The sequence below is a fragment of the Chelmon rostratus genome, chromosome 12, assembly GCF_017976325.1.
Source record: "Chelmon rostratus isolate fCheRos1 chromosome 12, fCheRos1.pri, whole genome shotgun sequence".
In the NCBI taxonomy this organism is placed as follows: Eukaryota; Metazoa; Chordata; class Actinopteri; order Chaetodontiformes; family Chaetodontidae; genus Chelmon; species Chelmon rostratus.
In genome coordinates, this window is record NC_055669.1 from 16,364,185 (window position 1) to 16,384,315 (window position 20,131).

The window sequence follows — 20,131 nt, forward strand, 5'->3', positions numbered from 1 at the left end:
GCGCTATACAAATGCACGGCTCTCTCCCTCAAAAACCTGAATTTTAGAGACAGAAGCGTCTGGAATTTTTTCACAACCTCCCACAGACGTCCTCGAACCTATCATTTTCTCTGCAGTGGAGCAATGGTGACGTATGCTCATCGCTGGTGCAGCTGAATTTTAAAAAGCTCTACACCCACACTGAATACCTCTACTGCAAGCATAATTATCATAAACTTTCCTTGCCGTCTGTAGCCCTTCTGTCTCTGTGTATGATTCTCCCCATTTGTTCAGTTGCAGGCATGAATTCAGTGTCGATGCAGACTGGGGAGGGTGAAAGGGGTCTGGTGAATGTATGTGTTTTTGAAAATTGGTAGGACATTGTCTAATCACTGCTACAGTGTAACCGCCTGGGTGTGGGGGATTCAAAGGCACATGTTTGCATATTTTCACTGTGTGTTTTTGGTTGTACTGGTACATGTGTTCCTGCACGCACAGATGCACAGATTGGCTCACACTGTATCCAAAGTGCGGATTGTTTACGTTATGTCTCCAAGCGATTGTGGCGTGTGGGAATAAATGCTGTTGGACATTCATTTAGGGGAGAAACACCTCATTTACTTTTTCAGCTAGAACAAACACTCCTGTGTGTGCAGCTTTATCAAATTATAATTAATCTCTGTAACACTTTATATTAAGGTGCACATATTAGCCTTTAGCTAGTTGATTATTATCATGCTTGTTAGTAGCATATTGGCCCTTTATTAGTCATTCTAAAACATTGTTAATGCTTTATTCTGCATGACCATATTCTGCTGGGCCATACAGTAAGTGTTTTCTCTCAATAACGTAACAGCTGCTATAATGACTATTATACAGCCTGTATGGTACTAATGTGCATGCTAATAGTTAATGATGAATATGTGCACCTTAATATAAAGTGTGACCATTAAGGTCTTCATGTGACTCTCTGTGACACACCACTTTATAAGGGTGGTGGTATCATGTTTGTTTGTCTGCCACAGAGAGCTGAACAGTCACACCCAGGAAAGGTTCAGTGTTTCAGAGGGACTCCCTTGTGACTGCCCACACTTATAATTAACTGTGATAATTTATTCCCCCTTTTTTTTTCTTTAAGATGTAGTGACAGATTTTTAATTTCAGTTATTTTCTCCCTGGCCGGGTTGCCACAGTGGTACGATCAGTCAGGGAACACCTAGGTGTTATGAAACTTCATTACACAGGACCATTTTTTTTTTTGTCTTTTTTCATTAACAACCAGCACACAGTGTGACAGCACATTGTAAACATGGAAGTATCAATACATTGCACTTCAGCAGTCCTCTTATAGTATGCAAATTAATCGGTCATGGCTACAATTAAAATTATATTAGAAACTATTTGGCACTTTCGATTAATTAAATCAAACTGAATAATTTCACCTACAATTGACAGAACACATAATTCTGGTTTCTGCATCTGTTATATTTATTGTACTGTTGCTTTTTAGATATAAATGGCTGTGTCTGATATCACTCATGTTCACTCATTCATTGCTCCCTATGCAATAGACACTGAACAGTTTACTCAGTAATGAGCAGTAAATTCAGATTTTGGTCACTTATTATGTTGTCTCATCAGTGCCAGCTGTAGACATACTATGGTATTTTTTGCATTTATGAAATGTGGAGCCTTGCATTGTGGGATTGTTAGTTGTTCCACTGTGGAAACACTTACACACACTCAGGCGGACTGTAAGCATAGTGCACTAATGATAAAAAGGGAGTTATTTTGGACACAGCGTTTTAGTGTACATGCATTGTGTGTATTGTGTGTAATATCCTATAAGCCACCATATTGATAACAGTTCAGCTTACTACCTGACAGTCACCACTAAGCCAAAAAAAAAAAAAGATTAAACTACCGTTAGAAGAGGACAAAACTGTATGAATACGGACCTTCATGGAGTCATGGACCGACTCCAATTCTAATTTCTCTCATCTTACTTTGTTTGGTTAAAGCCCTTTGCGAAATGCTCTGATGAGCGGCCCCCCCTTTGAGATGTATCATTAACATGATAATGATTTTAAGCCATATACCCCAGGTGTATGTCTACATGGTGTTTCTGTAAATTCTCCGTGAAAATTTTCAATTCTTCTTGTATTTACTTGAATTAAGTCTCAACATTTTCCCATCTTTTTTGTTTGTTTGTTTGTTTTTGTTTTTGCCCCAAAGGAGCACAGCTACTTGCATTTTGTACTCGCAACCAGCTAAAATGAAAAATCCCAAAGATGGTATCCGGAGTCATTTGACATGGCTAAGCCTCGGGCAGAATCTCATACAGGCTCGATTAGCAATTCAGAGCTCATGTGTTTGGTCTGTGATGATGCTAATCACTATGACTGTCCAGTCAGGTCAGAAGTCTCTTCAATCAAGGTCTTCTTCAGATAGCTGTGAATAATTTCTGTTTGCCTCTCAGTGCAACTTCTTCATTTACATTCACGTGTCCTCATGAGGCTATATTTAAAAGCATGACATCAATACCTATGAAAAGTCGTGAACATTTTTGTTCTCATTAAGCCTTGTGAGTCACTGCTGCAGGCTTTGACACTGATTTGTCATGCAAAGCTCTCACCAAACACCTCTGAGTTCTGCGGATGGCACGTTCGAGCTTTCAGGAAGCAGATAATGTTTTGTCTTTCCACACGATCCTGGAGAATGCTGGATGCTCGTCAGGTGTGAGACGTGCTGCTGTTGTGTATGTGTGAGTGAGGTCAGCTAAACCTTACTGACAATTAAAAAATTAGGCAGTGTTTGATTACAACCATCTACCAGCCTGTTGCTCATTTTCTTGAGTCGGGTAACTGCCTTCATCAACTGTTCCCTGATTGCCAGAGGAAGCAAACTGTCCTCATGGAAGAGAGTACATGTCTGCACAGCTGCCTTCCTCACACTGACTCATGTTCTATTGCTGCCGAGGGGTTAGTAAGCTTTACTCATATGGCTTGGATGCATCATGCTACCTGCTAGACAACACCGGGGTCTGTCACGCACAGTGTCTGTGTCCTTATATAAATACACCAGTGCTGCCCGTCTGTCATGTCTGCTGTTCAAACGTATCTGTCCTGTGGTTCCTGCTAATAGGCGTTCAAAAGGTATCACAACCCCTGAAATTTCTTAGGCCCCGAAGGTAATTGACGACGCTGTGAAACCCATTCCCGGTCCAGCCGCTCACTATCTCCAGGCTGCCAGTGGGTGACTGCAGCGTGGAGACATCCCAGTGAGGTTGTTGAATTTCAAAAGTTGGCTCAAACTTTGATGAGAATTTTCTGACAAGAGTGTTTTGCCTTTGAAAAACCACTTAAAATGCAATATTTAAATCAGTATGCGGTCCCCCAGTGATGTGACTTCCCCCCTCTGGAAGTGACAAGTATATTGTGTCAAATTACCTCAATTGAAAATGCAAATACTATTGAATAAAATGAGCCCTAATTGAATTCAATTAAGAAGATGTGGCAAAAACACAGACAATCTAATTAGAGATTGTAATGAGTTTTTCCATTAAAACTATACCTGCTCTGAATTAAATGGATGTTATTTACCATTAAATGACAAAACAAAATATTCAAATTAACTTAAAATATACTGTATGTATGTGCAATGCATTTATGAAGTAACGCTGTATTCCTAAAATGCTGCAACAGTAAAAGGAGCTTTTTGGAAATTCAACAAAATCCATTTCAGTATCATTTTGTTTATGACATTTACTGACAAAGAAAGATTGCTGATGGAGGTGACAATAGCCCCTTTTATGCCGCTTGTTAAAGGCGGCAATTTTGCGCCGTTATTCCGCCTCGCTGTTCAAAATGCACAAACACAGAATGGGGGGCATTTTTGTTCTTTTGGTAAGCCTGCAGGGGAGGTAGTAACAGAGCCAAATCAACAGTGTACAACCCCGATTCCAAAATAAGTTGGGACGCTGTGTAAAATACTCAGTTGAAAACAGTACAAAGACAATTTATTCAATGTTTGACCTCTTCAACTTCACTGTTTTTTGTAAATATATTCTCATTCTGAATTTGATGCAGCAACATGTTTCAACAAGTTGGGACAGGAGCAACAAAAGACTGAGAAAGTTGTGAAATGCTCCAAAAACACCTGTTTGGATCATTCCACAGGTAAACAGGTTGACTGGTAACAGGTGATAGCATCATGATTGGGTGTGAAAGGGGCATCCTGGAAAGTCTCAGTCATTCACAAGCGAGGATGGAGGGAGGTTCACCACTTTGTGAACACATGATTGTATTAAGATTACTACATGGGCTCAGGGACACTTCGTAAAGCTGTTGTAGGTAAACACAATTAATTTGCAAATGATTGCTTTCTGTTTCTGTTTCTGTTTTACGTCTTACATCACAGCTCTTTTGGAATTGGGTTTGTAAAATGAGGGAGCAGGAGCCACTGGATGCCAAAGCTGTTGTGTTACACGTCAGGCCGGTTCTGCTTCTTGAATGCCAGCATGCTATCTTAAGTCACACGGTGGGGCAGTATTATGTCGCCCTTGTTTAGTTCTGTGTAAAAAAAAAAGCAAAGCCAGCATAATGACGGGTCTTCTTAATGGCAGAGATGCAGAATCTCTGTTAAAAAGGGTTAGTGATAACAAGGAAACCTTTGTGTTGGTACGGACTTTGAATGTAGCCTAAGGCCTGAGAGAGCTAAAGGACAAAGTCAGGTCAGAGCCATGTTGGCAAAACAAGAACAGTACACTCACATTTTTAACAATGACGCACACAGATGAATAGATAAATGGCCAACACACACACACAGAATGACGACTGCTCACAATCAGACAGATGTGTACTCACTCACAGAGAGAGATACAGGGGCGGAGGGTAACTCAGGAACCTCAAAACATGCTAATCCAGTTTTTCTGTAAAACCCTCCCAGCTGCCATCAAGATACGGTTACAAGAGACGGAAACATTTAGCTGTGGGACAGGGGAGGAGAGAGGGGCACACAAGAGAAGCTCTGTTACCTTGTCAGCACTTTGAAATCCCAGGATTTACCACAGCGCAGGTTTCCTCTGGACCGAACCACAACAAAGACAACAGGACAGTGGATTAGCTTTAATCCTATCAGTGTTTCTTATGTAGGACCCTGTTAACAAACACCTGCATGAGGAATTACCAGGAGGAAACGGCTCCCAAGTGAACCATGACACATGGCCTCTCTGGGCCTCTTCCTCAGACTGTCCAGTAACCGGTCAGGCTTCTGATGGTAACCACATTGTCAAGACTGCATGGGAGACACATCATGGCCACAGCATGATGCAACTGACACAAGGGAGGTTTTGCAGGACAAAAGTGACCAAGGACCAACATGGTGGAGCTGAGAATTGAGCTGCAGGGAGATTTTCACAACAATACCTGCTACAGAAGCGAAAGAAGACGGAGCCCATGAGGAGAGGACAATGAAAAGATGACCAACAATGACGCATAATATTTCAGGCGCCTGAATGTTTTCTTTTTGATTGGTTATATCGTGAGTTATGGAGACGTCCCGTTGAGGTTACAGGCGGACCATGCTGATGTGCTTTGGCAGTCGTAGACGACCTCGAGATCGTCAGATCCCGTGGAACGAAAAAGACCGTTTGCTTGATGATGAGCCTCAGATGATTCCAAACCCCTGCTTCCTAGACTCAGGTAAAGGCCAGCACAGCGAGCTTTGACAGCTTAACATAAGACCTAACTGCACTGTCGATGCATCTTGACATTTCACTGGTAATACTCAGTGCTCTCTCTCATAAGAAACTGATTGCGCACGATTATGTGTGGTTTCGGTACGTGCTAGAAAAGTAAAGCGCTGGGTTTCATGGAACAATACTTTAAATGTTTTCAATTGTTTTCATTGAAACACCGCTCATAAGAACACTGAACACTGATAAGAACACAAAAGGAAAAAATGCACCAAGAAACACCTCCGACATCACACGTGTTGTAAATGGTATGAAAGGACAAAGGCCTTGATTCAGACGAGCTTACACTTGTGTCTTTTTGGAGCATGTTTTTCCTTCAACCTGAGGAAAATGATCAGCGATTCAGCTTTTAAAGGGCCTTAGGGTGTTTTTCATGAAGAAAGAGATTGTTATATGAACTGCACACAAAGCTGCTGTGATACTTGGACCGTATCTTCCAGTTTCATGCTTGCAGTGAATTTCCTAAAGTGACACAGTCGTGGCTATACTGGATCTCCCAGTGACGCACAGAGAACGGTTGTCAGTGTAGCCATTTTGTTCTACTGCTTTCTCTTAAGCAGTAATGCTAAATTCTGCTCATGCACCTGTTTCTGGTTTTCTATGTAATATAGGAAATGAGAGTTTTAAATATAATATCTGAATATAGAGAAGGTCGTTCGGATCTTGTGTCAAAAACAGTGGTCAGGCAAATAATACCAAACTGAAATCAATGTAACTTCAGGGAAAATTCTCCCTAGTTTCCCTCCCTCTATCCTACTGGCATTTTTCTCTTTTTGGCCACAAAGGGGCACTGTTCCAGTCCTAACTGCACTATAGCCAGAGTGCTGCAGAGTTGAGCAGGAAAAATCTGGCTTGATTCAGATCATTCTTTATAGTGTATGACCCTATATTTGATGGCTCCATTTCAGTTCTCTAATGCATCGTACAGCAGCACACCTCTGAAAACGAGGAAATGGAACAGGAAAATGTAAGGGATGTTTGGCCCATTAAGCTTAAGCTCTCCCACTGTGTGTAGGCTGTGTAGTGGGAGCCAGTGTGGTGTGTAGTTGTGTGGATACTCCATGTTGCCAACACAGGTTTTTATTTGTGTTCTCTTACATCCTGTCGTGAGAGGCAGACATATTTTTTATTTTGTATATGTTAGATAGATAGATAGACAGATAGACAGATAGACAGATAGATAGATAGATAGATATACTTTATTTATCCCAAGCTGGGAAATTGCAGTGCAGTTTTTCACTATCAAAAGATATCTGACACAACTGTGTACAACCTAAGCTGTGTAGCTATGTTAGACCTTTAAATTTAGTTGGTGGTCACTAAGAAGTGGATTAATTCAAAAAGTACATGGTGATTGTCTCTTCCTCTCTTAAACATGGGAAAGTATCCGCATTTCTTTGTGTTTTTTTCATTGCTCCGAAGAACGCAAAGTGTCCATTCATGGCTGGCAATCTTTTGAGCTGATTACACACTGCTGTAATCAACAGTCGTCTATAAATCTCATGTTCACTGTTGTCTGTTTATGTCTCTGGGGGCTACTCGCAGTTCTGGAGAAATCAGGAGGGCGTGTTTAATGCCTGTGGGATCCACTCCTTGTTTTCCATGTGTCCCGGGGTTTGGAAGGCAGCTGAAAGTTCAAACAGAGACTCACTCCCTCATGCTCTGCATGGCAAGAGCTCAGAGATTAAGGGGTTTGTCTGCACCGCCAACAACAAGGATTGCTCACAGTTCGTAACTTGCCAAAGAGGAAGGATGATTCAGTGTTTTTTTTAAGTTGCAACTTTTGCAGCTATTACAGATTTTATTGCAAAACAAGCAGCGGATAATCTGTTTTTCTGTTGTTCATCTGTCTGTGCTGGACAGGTAGAACAAAGTTTGGGGAGAAAGCAGCTACCATCTAAATGCCTGTGTGAGTCTGCTGAGGAAAGGAGCCAGAGGATGCAGGTGGCAGCAAAGCTTTGCTCTAACTTGTTTGAAGTTTTTTTCCCATGTCAAAGGTGAAGGATTACGACTGGCATAGGAATTTAGTCTTCAAATGAAGGACTTTATGAGCTGAATCTCAACAACTCCCGGGCAGAATGTGAGCATTGGCTTGTGCTACATGCTTGTACTGGTGTGTGTGAATGAGGATGTATGCGTGAATCAGTGTTAGTCAAGTGCCATGCTATTCCTTAGCAGTGGGACCGTGGATGCAACCCCAAGGAGCACAGCTATTGTCCAACAGCAGCAGGGGAAAACTGTTTACCACATCTCTGTAATCCTGAAAGAAACCCAGGGAAATGTGCCGGTGTCAGAGCTGGGCCTGGGCCGGGTCACCCACACCCTGGTGGAAAATTGCCAGCCAGGAGGAGAGATAATTAGTATTGTGCCAATGGAGAACAGTCCCAGGATGGGCAGGGCACGGCAGGAGCTCGACAGGTGGCCCTCCCTGAGCTGCAAAGGTAGAGCAGGGAGGCAAAGAGCAGAGGTAGTTGTGGAGGAGAATGAGGAGGAGTTGGAGGAGGTGGAGGGAAAAATGAAGACAGACAGGTTTTTGACACAACCCTCTAAGAACTCAGGTAACTCCTCACAACAAGACAGAGACGTGGCAGAGTTAGTCAGTCAGCCAGACACCCAGGAGCAACACATTCGGAGCTCAACCTTACGCTCTGTCACTGTCTGTGCTAAAGGGCTTGCCTGTGGGGAATATGGCAGTGTTGCAGGACACAGCTCTCTACCCCGGGCTGTGTTGCGAAGGTCATGTCAGGATGAAGCTCCACCGGGTAGGAAAGCGCTGAGCATGTATGGCGACTCAGTCAAGCAGCAAAGAGATTCTCAACCTTATCAAGAAAGAAGGCTGCGGAGGCCCAGGAGCGTGTGCATGCTGGCAGGCCCAGGCCCAGTCCTGTCGGAGTCCCGGACCCAGCAGCCCTTCAAGAGGCCAGGCATTTTGGAAAACGAGCAGCAGTACAGAAGCAGGAAGGCTGAGTTGAGGGCTGTAGATGGCCTCAATCCTGTCTTGGCTCAGCAGCCTTTGGTCCCTGCAGAGGTGACCCCCAGGGTCCGCCAGAGGAGCTGGAAGCCCAGGCCTGTCAGTATGACAGTACTGGAGCTGAGAAAGAGGGGCTCTGATGATGAGATAGACAGCCAGAGGAGCTGCAGCCACACAGGCGGCGATGGAGGAAGCTTTCTCAAAGGGGGCTTCCGCTGGAGGCTTTTTGGCAGAGCACCCCAAGATAAGAGCAAGGAGAGGGAAAGTGACAAAGATGCAAAATCTTCTCCCAAAACCAGCAAATCTGATGCTCCAAAAAGTACCTTCAGCTCCTTAAGGCGAAGTCTTAGTCTGCGAATCAGGAGGACTCGGCCATGGGACAAAGTTGCTTCTGGGTCGGAACCGGAGTCAAAGGAGCGCTCTCAGACTAAAAGTGCATCCGATGAGACAGTAATGCCTCCACAGCCTTTCTCATACCTCACAGGAAGAACACTTCCAACTTCCAGTGAGCAGACTGAGGATGGGGGCATGCAGTACATTCAGTACCACAGCAAGGGCAAGGTCAAGGTTATGGAGGTACCCCTTTGTCCAACAAAACTGTCTTCCAAACCAATTCAAGAAGAACCAAGCATATGGCAGCTCATAGCCAACCGTTTCAGGAGGAAAGAGCAGCCATTCAGTGGCAAATGTGAAACCCAGCTGACTCAGAGCAAAGACACTGGCCAGTATCCCCTGGCTGAGAATAATAAGCCACAGCCAGTCGCCATAGAGACTCTGGCAGGCACTGACTCCGACAAAGGTCAAGGTAAGACCTGCAAGATTGCTGAATTTGTTTCTCCTCTCAGTGTAGCCCCTCCTTCACTCCACAGAAAGTTACAGTTCAAGAGAAACACGGAAGTGCACTTTTGTTTTTTTAGGAGGACAGGCAAATGAAAAACACATGGGGAATTGTGAGTTTGGATGGCATTCAAAAACGTCTGGTTTCAGAGAGTCCTTTTGGAATTTCTATTTTGGGCTCTTAATTTCTCCATGTTTTTCTTGCCTGAACCGCCCTTTTCTTATGCGCTTACACAGCAATCAATTTGCCTTACTCGTTCAGTAAATTAATAGGCAAGTACAGTTAACTGAAATCACCAGTGACTGATAAGAACTCATTATAAGTTCTTGTTTTACAGTGGTGAAACTGTGGTATAACAGTCCCAGTACTGTCTCTGTGTAACCCAGATACAGGACATGGGCGTCTTGATAATGCTGTCTGTTGGCCTCACAGAGACACAGCTTAAAGCAGTAGCATTAAAGCAGTTAGTGGCTGTAATGGGGATGCGTTTGGCAGCCTAGCAGGGCTAAATTAAGAGGGCTTACATGCTATAATGATGGGGAGAAGAGAAGACAACTTAAGCACTGTGTTTAAAGGTTACCTCTGACAGTGGAGTGCGTTTGTCCAGTTGCCTGGAAGAGCAAGGCAAATATTTGTAACTATCTGAATTAATAGCTGCGATTTTCTAATTTTTGTGTGTCAAACTCCAATTTCACACCTTCATATGGAGACCTAATTAGTCGTCTGTGACAGCTTAATGCCTTCTACTAAGGTCAGGTCATACATATCCTGTATTCACTCTCATTAAGGCAACCTTTGAACCAGCAAAGCACATATTTCTTCTCATGCTTGTAATGGGTCCTGAGGTCAACCTTGTTGAGCCACCAGTCTATTTGTATTCTCACATGACTTGTTACCAAGGATACCTATTCCTGTGGTGGAGTGTCAGGTGCTGTACTCCACTGCAGTCACTCAGTCAGTCAGGCATCAGGAATGTGGGTGTGCCGATCAGCCTGAGTGAAGTTAGGTGCTCAATGCCCTGGGTGGGACTCGGCGCCTGTTGCTACCTGCCTGACTGTTTGCTCCTAAATTAAATCTAGAAAGCTGAAGCCCCGCCCCAAAGTAAACACACATGCATGCACACACTCAGTTCAAGTGTTTCCTGATGATAACCTCTAAATCTTGTGTGTGTGGGTGGGTGTGTGGGGGAAGGGAGATGCAGGGTGAGGGGTTTGAGGTGCACAGGCTGTGTCCCCACCCCCACCTGTGGATGAACAAAGCCACTCTGTCGTGCCTGTGCAGACATGAGTGATCAGTGAACCATGTGCAGAGATGGGGACTCTCTGGGGGTCTGTGGGTTGGAGGAGGGGTAGGTGGTCATGAGGCCTAGGTGGTCAGCAGTGCACTTGTCTAGTGAAGTAGTGAAGGTTGAAATATTGGGAATGGGACTGTTAATAGAACTAGTAAGTACCCGGCATAAGGTGTCAGTGGGATCCTGCTCTTGACTTGCAAGTACGTATTGACAATTTGAAGAAAATCCCCCATGTGTGATCCACTATGTTGAATCCTACATATGATATTGATAAGGATGGAATTCCCTTTGCGTCCTGCCATGTCTCATCTGATACCACTTCCTGTGAATGTCTGCCAGCAATATTTCCTGTATCAGCGTTACGTTGCAGAATCACTTTGCCTGTTTCAAAACCTGCAGAATGAAAATTAATTTAAGAGACGTATTTGCTTATTTCATTCACACCAGCAGGGGTGGGTGAGCCAAACTCCCAGCAGGTAATTATATTCAAATAGACACTTTCAAGGAAACTGGGACAAACAGAAACACTGTGATAATGCCCTCTCACCTGCAGCAGGAGCAATGGAGAGACAGCAAGATATTGAATAATCACTCAGTGATGCAGTCTGAGGGGAGTCTGTTAATAGCTGAATGTAACTCATATTTGAGCATCTGCCGCTGCTAATCTCAGCTATGGTACATTTTGTTCTTCAGGATTGTGGTTCAGGAGGTGAGCAGCATCCTGCTGTTCTAGCGTTCCACCAACAAGCCTACAAACTGTTGTTTATTCGAAGTTTGAGTGAGGGTCTGCAGTTTGTATGTCGTTCATCACTTCTGCATCAGTTGTTTTCTCCTTCATTCACAGCTGATAAGAAGATAGAAGAAGAGAGAGCTGAGATTCTGCACATTCTTCTCTTAACTCTACAAATTGAGTCGATCAACCGGGGCATTGCACTGCAAGACGTTTTAAAGCCTAATTTGCAAATCTCATGTTGAATGAGACCCCTGTTTGAACCGAGATGTCTAATTTCTTTTCGGGGAAGTGATCAATGCCCGTCAGCAGACGACGCAGGGCTGTAAGAGCTTGAAGTAAGACAGGCCATCCAGACTGCAGTGACTGGCATGGCATGAGGAGTTTTACCCCGCTCTCTGCTGATTGTGTTTGTCACTTACCTCCTTTGATAGAAATAAGAGGCTGGTGTTCGGGAGCTCGGAGAAGCAGAGATAAGAGCTCTGACTGGGTTGTTCGCTGTGTAAATGGCTTTGGGGAGCAGCACACAAAAGGAGGATGATACAGGACCATTTTGTCAAGACGGGCATGATAAAAGTAGTCAGACAGGGAATGTTGGTTGGTCATGAGGTTGGCAAATAAGGGAAGCAGATATACTAATTGGTAGCTAAATTCACACTCTGTAATTTATGACGGTGGGAAAGCACGGTTGGAAAGCCGGTCAGAGCTAGAGTGGAAATTTAGACCTCAAGGTTGTCCTCTATCATTCCAAAAACCACTTCAGATTCACTGCACGTAGAAATGCACATGCACACACTCAAGCGGCCATATGCATGGGGTTCTTGCTCTCACTGCATTTTCTTTTCTCATGAAATGGAATAAGTGGGGGGCAATTGCGCTTCGCTACCCTCAGACTGAACGGTCATTTTTATCTGAGTAGACATGAGCAGTGAAGTGAAAAACCTAACAAACAAGCTGGCAACGCAGTTTTCCTCTCGCAGAGACAAAGACGCTGGTGTCCTCTCTCAGCATCACAAATGCTGGGCCTTTCTGTTTCCATATGCATTCTGGGGCATGGTAATGTGGGGATGCTCATTTTTAAAGCATGACGTAACGCGGGGCACATGGATTCAATTAGGGCTTTTTTTTTTTCTTTTTTTTTTTTAAGTAGGATGTTCTGCACGTGCTCCCAGGACGGCAAAACTCAGGCATCTTTTCGGTGTTAGTTTATTAGGGGTGTGTTCTGGAGAGGAAATACATCAGACGAATTCACAAAAAGGCTTTTGATTGTTGAGAGAAATGCGCAGGTTTTAGATCCTGTACAAGTTTGTGTTACAGCTCTTAATTTCCTCTTTCATTCTTCTTTTAAATGTTTTTGTGTCCTTGAAAGCACAAGTGGCGCTATGGTCGATAATAAGGGAGTGATCATCAGCGGCCAACAGCTCTGTTTCTGTGCTGGCCTTTAGTGATGCTTAATTTTCCTGCATGGTTGTCTATGGATTGGCCTTTGTTTGAATGTGTCCCTCTTTTTCAAAGTTTGATTATGTGGACAAATGTGAGGAAAATATTATTTTTTCCTCTTATTTATTTGAATTTTTTGCTCCGTTTTTTTGTGCTTATTTCTCTGTTCATTCTTCATTCTTCGTTAATGTTGGGTTACTGCCGCAAGTGTTTAAGACTGGAGACTTTCAGTGTGGTTGTCTAATTGGTAGTTGTGGCTTTTACCTTTTATCAACCCTCCAATTACGTTATAGCTAACACAATCTAAATAAAAATCTTCGTATGTAGTACAGTGAGTGCATCAGAAGATAATACGTCTGCACAAAACCACAGGAAATCCAAGAAAATGAGGCAGCGACTTCATCTGATATCGTCCCAGTGAGGCGCAGCGAGCGCTCTGTTTCCTGCGCTGGAAAACTGAATCAGATGGGTGTCTTTGCTCGTGTTCCGACATGTCAAACCCACACTGAGAGGGCTTAACATGAGGCGTGCTGTTTAAAGACTACTCTGCTCCACACAATGCTCGATGAAAGGCCCCTCTGTTAGGGATGCACTCTTCTCCTCTCCCACAACAAGCGAGCAGCATGAGGCTCTTTATAAATGGAGGTCAGAAATAAGTAAACATTTTAGCCGAGGTGTTTTTTTTTTTTTTTTACTCTAATTGTAGTAGATAAAGGAATTTTTGGCTCAGGTTCAGTTCAGTTCTGTTCAGCTATGAGTCATGCGCTCTTTAAGCATACATTTTGGAGAGAAAATAGAAATGTGTCGTATATTGACAGTGGTTACCTTAATGTTTATGCTGTCATTCTTCTCATAATTGCCTCGGGCACGAAGGGAAAACCACGATTGCTGCAATAAACGGGCTTACTGTAATGATGACTCCCTGTTTTCTGTGAACGCTTTGTTATGGTTTCAACGTGTGGAGGGAGTGTGTTGGGGGGTTCACCCGGTATTACACACCTTGCCGCCTGGAGACAAGGAGTCTGCGCTCCTGTATTAGAGATGGTATCTGCTTCTTGGGGGGCTCAGATGGTGAGAAAGCCATGATCCAAAACAGGAAGGTGGTCTTTGTTCTAATAGCTGTTATGACACATAGCTGCTTGTGCTCCATCTCTGTGGGAAACAGGCGCAGCTTGCAGAGTTGTCATTTGTGTTTTGAGCACTGAGAGTTTGTGTTGTTCTTCACAGTGCTCTGCCCTTTTTCAAAGTCTCCAAATGTCACCGGAAAACCAAACAAGTTGAATCAAGCCTGATAATGGCTGTCTTTTAGAATGGATTAGCTAAATCCCATGCAGAGGTTTGTTGATGTGTTGAAACCTTTTATTGAAATGGTCGGCATGGGTTGTACCTACTGTAGATTACCTTCTTGGCAGTTTATGTGTTTTTGTGATTTATAAATACATGAACAGAACTGGATGTGAGCATGATAGTCAGGAGGAGAGAAGAATCTTTACTGACTGCTTGTTTCTTCTGCAACCGTTCGTTTCCAATTAATCTGCCAATTGCTTTCTCAATTAATTGTTTGCTCAATAAAATGTCCGAAAATGGACAGAAAAAGTTTCACAAGCCAACTTAAAAACATCCCCAAACAAATGTCTAAAGATGTTCAATGTGTGATCATAAAAAAAATAAGAAAACCAGCTAATATCCAAATTTTTAGTCCTTTTGTGCCCCAGAATGAGTCTTGACTTGACTCTTCTCGACTGATGATTGATTGTTGCCGCTCTGATGTGTGTTCTGGTGATATTGTTTGAATGGGAATAAAGCGCAATGAAAAATATGTAAAGAACAGATGCTTCAATGTGAGGGTATGACTTAAATGAAGGTCAAAGCTTGCCAATTTGAAAGACAGTATCTCTTTGACCATTTGACCCTTTCGACATCTGCGACTTGGGTAACTAACTCTGAAAGTCCAAGCACAAAAATGTCTCACTGGTTATCTGTGGAGGTTAAGTGTGCAGGAAATAAAAGATGATGGGGAAAAAACATAGGTCAGATGACACTGAAGTTAAAAATTATCACAAAAATCAACCCCCAGCAGGTCAAATTGAAGTAAAGACCCGACCAGACTGCAGATAGACTTTGTCATATCTATATGACAGCTGAACAGTCCGTTATAAAGCTTGTTGCGCACACAGCTTGACTATAAACTGTAGCCGTAAAGTCACTTTGCCACCATCCTGTTGGAAATGCTGTTGATGCTGTATTATCTGTAACTGGGGTCAAATGGGACAGAAACAGACAGATTACGTCTCAGTGCTGATTTTTATCTCTTTCCTTTCAGACTCTTTCGTCAACAGCCAGGAATGGACATTGAGTCGGTCAGTGCCAGAGCTGAAAGTGGTGAGTAACTTTTTCTATTTCCAACTGTCCCTCTGTTGATTTCATGTCCCTGATAGATTTCAATGTCAGTGGGAAAGCATGTTCTGTCCATGTAATACTGGTTTTGCATTTTACACGAGAGGGCACGGTTGAGAAATTGGCCTTTTCCCTGGCACGTACTGGGTGATTTTTAATGAGATGCGTTGGCATGGAGATGCAGGGTGGCTTGCAGCGGGACGCGCGATGAGTGACAGTTTTGGGCTAGACTAGTGACACATCCTGGGTCTGATCCCACTCGCCAGTGAAGCACACAACACAGCCACTGCCAAATGCACAACTAACATCCTCACATGATTTAATACTGTCCACCCATGAAGACTAGCGGCCTTGAAAAACTGCACTCCACCTTTGTGACAGCTGATGTAATATTCCCATGTTAGGTGAATTCATTCTTGTGGCGCCTTGCAAAGGAGAAAAACTTCAATGGAACAAAAAGGGGAGAATTCACAGGGAGCTCAAAGGCAAACAGGCTTTTTTTGGCTTCAAACGCTTAAAACGCGTCTGCTTCCTTTTTATGTTTCTAAGGTGTTAATTGGCAGCTTCCACGCAGGGGTTTGTTGAATAGGCCTGGAAAGGCTGAATTAAGCGTCTCAATATATCTATCATTCCTCTCAGAGTGTTCAAAGAATTGCCGTTCAAGGTCATGCGAGAAAAGATGTCGGTCGTGTGTCACGTGGAGCTTTTTTAACGTGATAGCAAAATCGGTCTCTTTTTCAAACTGCAGTAACGACAGGGTGAGAAAACATCTGCCACAACACTGAGCCACGCTCGATTGTAGTTTCTGTGATTGCAGCTAAACTGCGGTCACGTTTCGTTTGATCTTCAAACTCTTTCATATTCCCCCGATCGCATCTGAACACCTGCGAAGAAACGAGAAGAAGGTTTGTAGTGGAAAAGTGCTGATCCAGCTTTTTGGTTTCATAAAGGCTGTATACCAGCAGGTCACAAAGCCAAACAGTTAAAACAGCAGGAACACTGCTTCAGTGCGACATTCAAAGGCAATTTCTGTTGACTCATTGCTTTCGCCGCACACTGCCTACAACTTTTGCTAACTTAAAGCTTATTCATAGTTTATTCTGTTGGCGTGCCTCATGGCAGATGTGTGCTTCAATTATAGCGACGGTAGGCTGGGAAAGGCCTTAAACAGATCGTCCCTATAATTAGAACCATACCTGACTCTAACACCCACTAATGATCCAAAGAAGAAGAGGGTGATGGTGGGTAGAGGAGGAGGAGGAGGAGGAGGAGAGGGAGGAGATGAGGCATGTAGCAGCCTTTGTTCTTCCCAGACATGCTGGCATCATCAGCCCACCCTCCGCCATGCATCACCCCGAAGGTGCCGTAGTTAGCTCTGGTCTAGACACCAGGGAGAGGAAGCGGGGAAAGATTGCAACCAAACCGATGTATGTTGTGAGGCCTCGTGATGTTTCAGCCTCACGCAGCCTGCGTAGACCACCGAAGGCGGTTTGCAGGGTTTTGTTCCTTAACTGCAAATCATATAAACTTTCCGGTAGTGTTTGTTTTGTTTTCTGCCGTCCAGGCAGAAGTTTGTTTCGGTTCACGCCAGTATGCAGTTAAAATCTACTTGTAGAGGAGCGATCACCACAGTGTTGTGGAAGTTGCATTAGTCTGTATGATAATTGCAGCCCAACCAATAATGCATTTTTGAAGCAAATAGCAATGTAGTTTAAAATAATGGTGCCAGTATTTATGGTATCCGTGTATTTATTTATTTACTAGTACATTATGCACAAACTAAACATTTTATGTTATGTTTCTGATATAGAATTATTGCATTTGGTTATTAAAGAGATGTGACCAGGATATGTACTGGCCAGTTGCTTACTGGGTGGACAAACCGCTGATGATTGGGGACAGTCTTTTCAAAATACATTTCTTCTTCTCTATACAGAAATTTTATGTTCAGTTTTACAAAGTGTCCCTGAGTCCATGTAGTAACATCCATTATACAATCACGTGTTCACAAAGTGGTGAACCTCGCTCCATCCTCGCTTGTGAACGAGCCTTTCCAGGATGCTCCTTTCATACCCAATCATGATACTATCACCTGTTACCAATCAACCTGTTTACCTGTGGAATGACCCAAACAGGTGTTTTTGGAGTTGTGAAGTTGTGAAGTTGTGGTGTTTTTCCACAACCTTCCCAGTCTGTTGTTGCTCCTGTCCCAACTTGTTTGAAACGTGTTGCTGCGACAAATTCAGAATAAGCAGATATTTACAAAAACCAGTGAGGCTGATGAGGTTAAGCATTAAATATATTGGCTTTGTACTTGTTTTCAATTGAGTATATGTCAAAAAGGATTAGCACATTTTCACATTCTGTTTTATTTATGTTTTACGCAGCGTGTAATATAAACCAACATGTCAGCCTTTGATTTATTTGTAGGGCTCAATTCGTTCTGCATCAGCAACTGTTTTGAAAACTTGGTTGGTGGCGTAACTCAAACAGCAACCTTTTGAATGAAAGAAACCACCAAATTTCTGTTCTTCTTTTAACACTGTCCATTCTGCGTATTAGCAGAAATAAAATATTTTCGCAGTGTTTGGTTGTTGGCTGTAATAAAAAGCAATTTGTAGTCAATTTGTGGGCTAAAAACTGCAAAACCACCATGACTTGTTCATCCGTTCATGGCATTTGACACAGCAGCTTGACATAAAAAAAAACTTCCTCATATGCTTGTCTAACCTTGTTTTTCCAAAGCTTTCGTTCACATTTCGTGGCCTTACTCAGCGGATAGATTTGCTGAGCAGGGCTGAAAGCTTGAGACACACAAAGTACGAGAACATTGCACTGAAAGACTTTTTTGTCAGGTCACCATTACGGTCCTTTAAGTCCGCATGTGCTTGTGGTTTGTACCTGTCATGCCTGCCAGTAATAATCACACTGCTTTGATTCTTGACCTTGCAGGGCATTGTGGGAAATCTTTCCAGTGGGAAGTCTGCCTTGGTCCACCGGTACTTGACAGGCACATATGTGCAGGAGGAGTCTCCTGAAGGTAAGAGTGTGCTGTTTGAGTTGTGGGTCAGGAGGTGCTTATAAACATGTCAGACGCTCAAAGGAAACCACAAAGATTGGGATTAATGCAGCATGTTTACTCTGGCTCTTCCCGCCTTAATGTCACGCTGCTAATTTGCCTCACGGCCGCTCATATAAGACACACGGCGACTGAAAACCGTTAATTTGCAGAAAGAGAAGCCTTGTTATTGGCTTGATGACAATGATGTGTTTCAATTTGATGAAACTGTAATTATAAGTGAAATTATCTGGAAACATGTTGGCTCTGATTGCTGCTCTGTTCGGCAGGATGACCATGTTAGGATATTTACATGATGCATGGTGCTGATTTATTTTGTGAGAGTAGAGAGAGAGAGACTTTGTTTTAAAATCTTGTGCGTTGGACTATATCAAGCTTCTAGATGCCAAAATTGATAATTGGCTGAGCTAATTTTATAACATTCCTTTTTACTCCTCCAGTACAACTGGCGACATAATAACAAAGCCTAAAATTTCCAGTAAATTACAGCTGTGCAGATTACTCATTGTTAAAACATGAAGGTAGAACTGAACCCCGTTGTTTCTCTGGGACTGTAAATGGAAGTTTTCATCACAATCAGAAACTGTATTTCCTGGCTGTCCTGATGGAGAACGAGCAAGCTTGCCATGTATCGGAGGGTCTATTTCAGAAAGGAAAGGGACCCCTCACCGTTTTAATTTGCTCTCTCAGATGTGAGAATCAGATATTCTTCAATTTATCAGCAAAATCATAATGAGATTGCCCCCTTCTGGCCTGAAAGGTAAGCCCTCCTTCTCAGAAATCCACAGATGTTGGCAAACCCAGAGCCAACTGATGATCTTTGAGGGGTTTGCAGCGTTTCATTTTGGTGTAATTATAGTGAGGACGAGACATGAAGCGCATAATTAGTTTCTGGCATTTTGCTGCACCAAGGGACAAAAATCCTCATAGCTTAATTAGTCCTTGAGAAATCAATGGTGGAAATGCGGGACAAAAAACATAACAAGCATTGTTGGAAACATGTCGGCTCAGATGTGCGTGCGTGCCCTTGTGTCGCTGCGAGTTGCTGCGATACAACATACCTGCCTCACAGTCAGCAGCTGCTCGGGCTCTCCGTGTTTTTTATGTGCTTTAACGCTGGCTTCACTCCACGTTGGGTATTTACATTGCCGAAGCGTTGCCCAGCAGAGGAAGGTTCAGCGATGGCTGTTTCTTCAGCGTTTTGTTCCTGGGCTTTTGCTATGATATCTGAAAAAAGGTACTGGGGTGTGTTGCCATGGCAACACCGGATGGAGCTCCGTTGGATTGTGGCTCTGTGTCAAGGTCTAAGCCTCCGTGTAAGCAGAGTATGCTTGCTGCGTGTTAACCATGCCTACCAACTTACCGTCTCTCTGTAGGCATGCCTGCAAGGTTATTAGTCACCTCTTTTTATGGGGGGGGGGGTCAGATAATTCATAATTACTTTTCTTCGTGATGACAGGAAACTAATGCTGAAGAGTATGGTAGTCTGCCTCAATTATTCACAGCACAGGCCATTTTTTTCTCTTTGGATGCATTGTATTGGCTCAGCTCTAAATAAAGACAACAGCATCCTGAATGATTATGTAACTGAAGTGTTGCTTCAGATTCCATCTATGTTGTCACCAGAGCCACGTGCTTTCATTACAGATGC

The 20,131-nt window shown here is 43.3% G+C and overlaps 1 protein-coding gene across 4 annotated transcripts in view; it reads left to right on the forward strand.

Moving 5' to 3' along the window:
• agap3 (ArfGAP with GTPase domain, ankyrin repeat and PH domain 3) overlaps nt 1–20,131 on the forward strand; it is a 114,415-nt gene that overhangs the window by 34,693 nt on the left and 59,591 nt on the right. For 2 of the 4 annotated variants that reach the window (XM_041948287.1, XM_041948285.1), the window contains exons 2-3: nt 15,328–15,386; nt 18,354–18,441. In XM_041948287.1, coding sequence (XP_041804221.1) covers nt 15,328–15,386; nt 18,354–18,441 — 147 coding nt within the window. Of the gene's footprint in view, nt 1–4,954; nt 5,682–7,338; nt 9,511–15,327; nt 15,387–18,353; nt 18,442–20,131 lie in introns of those variants that run through there. The other 2 variants (XM_041948286.1, XM_041948284.1) reach the window with 2 other exon arrangements.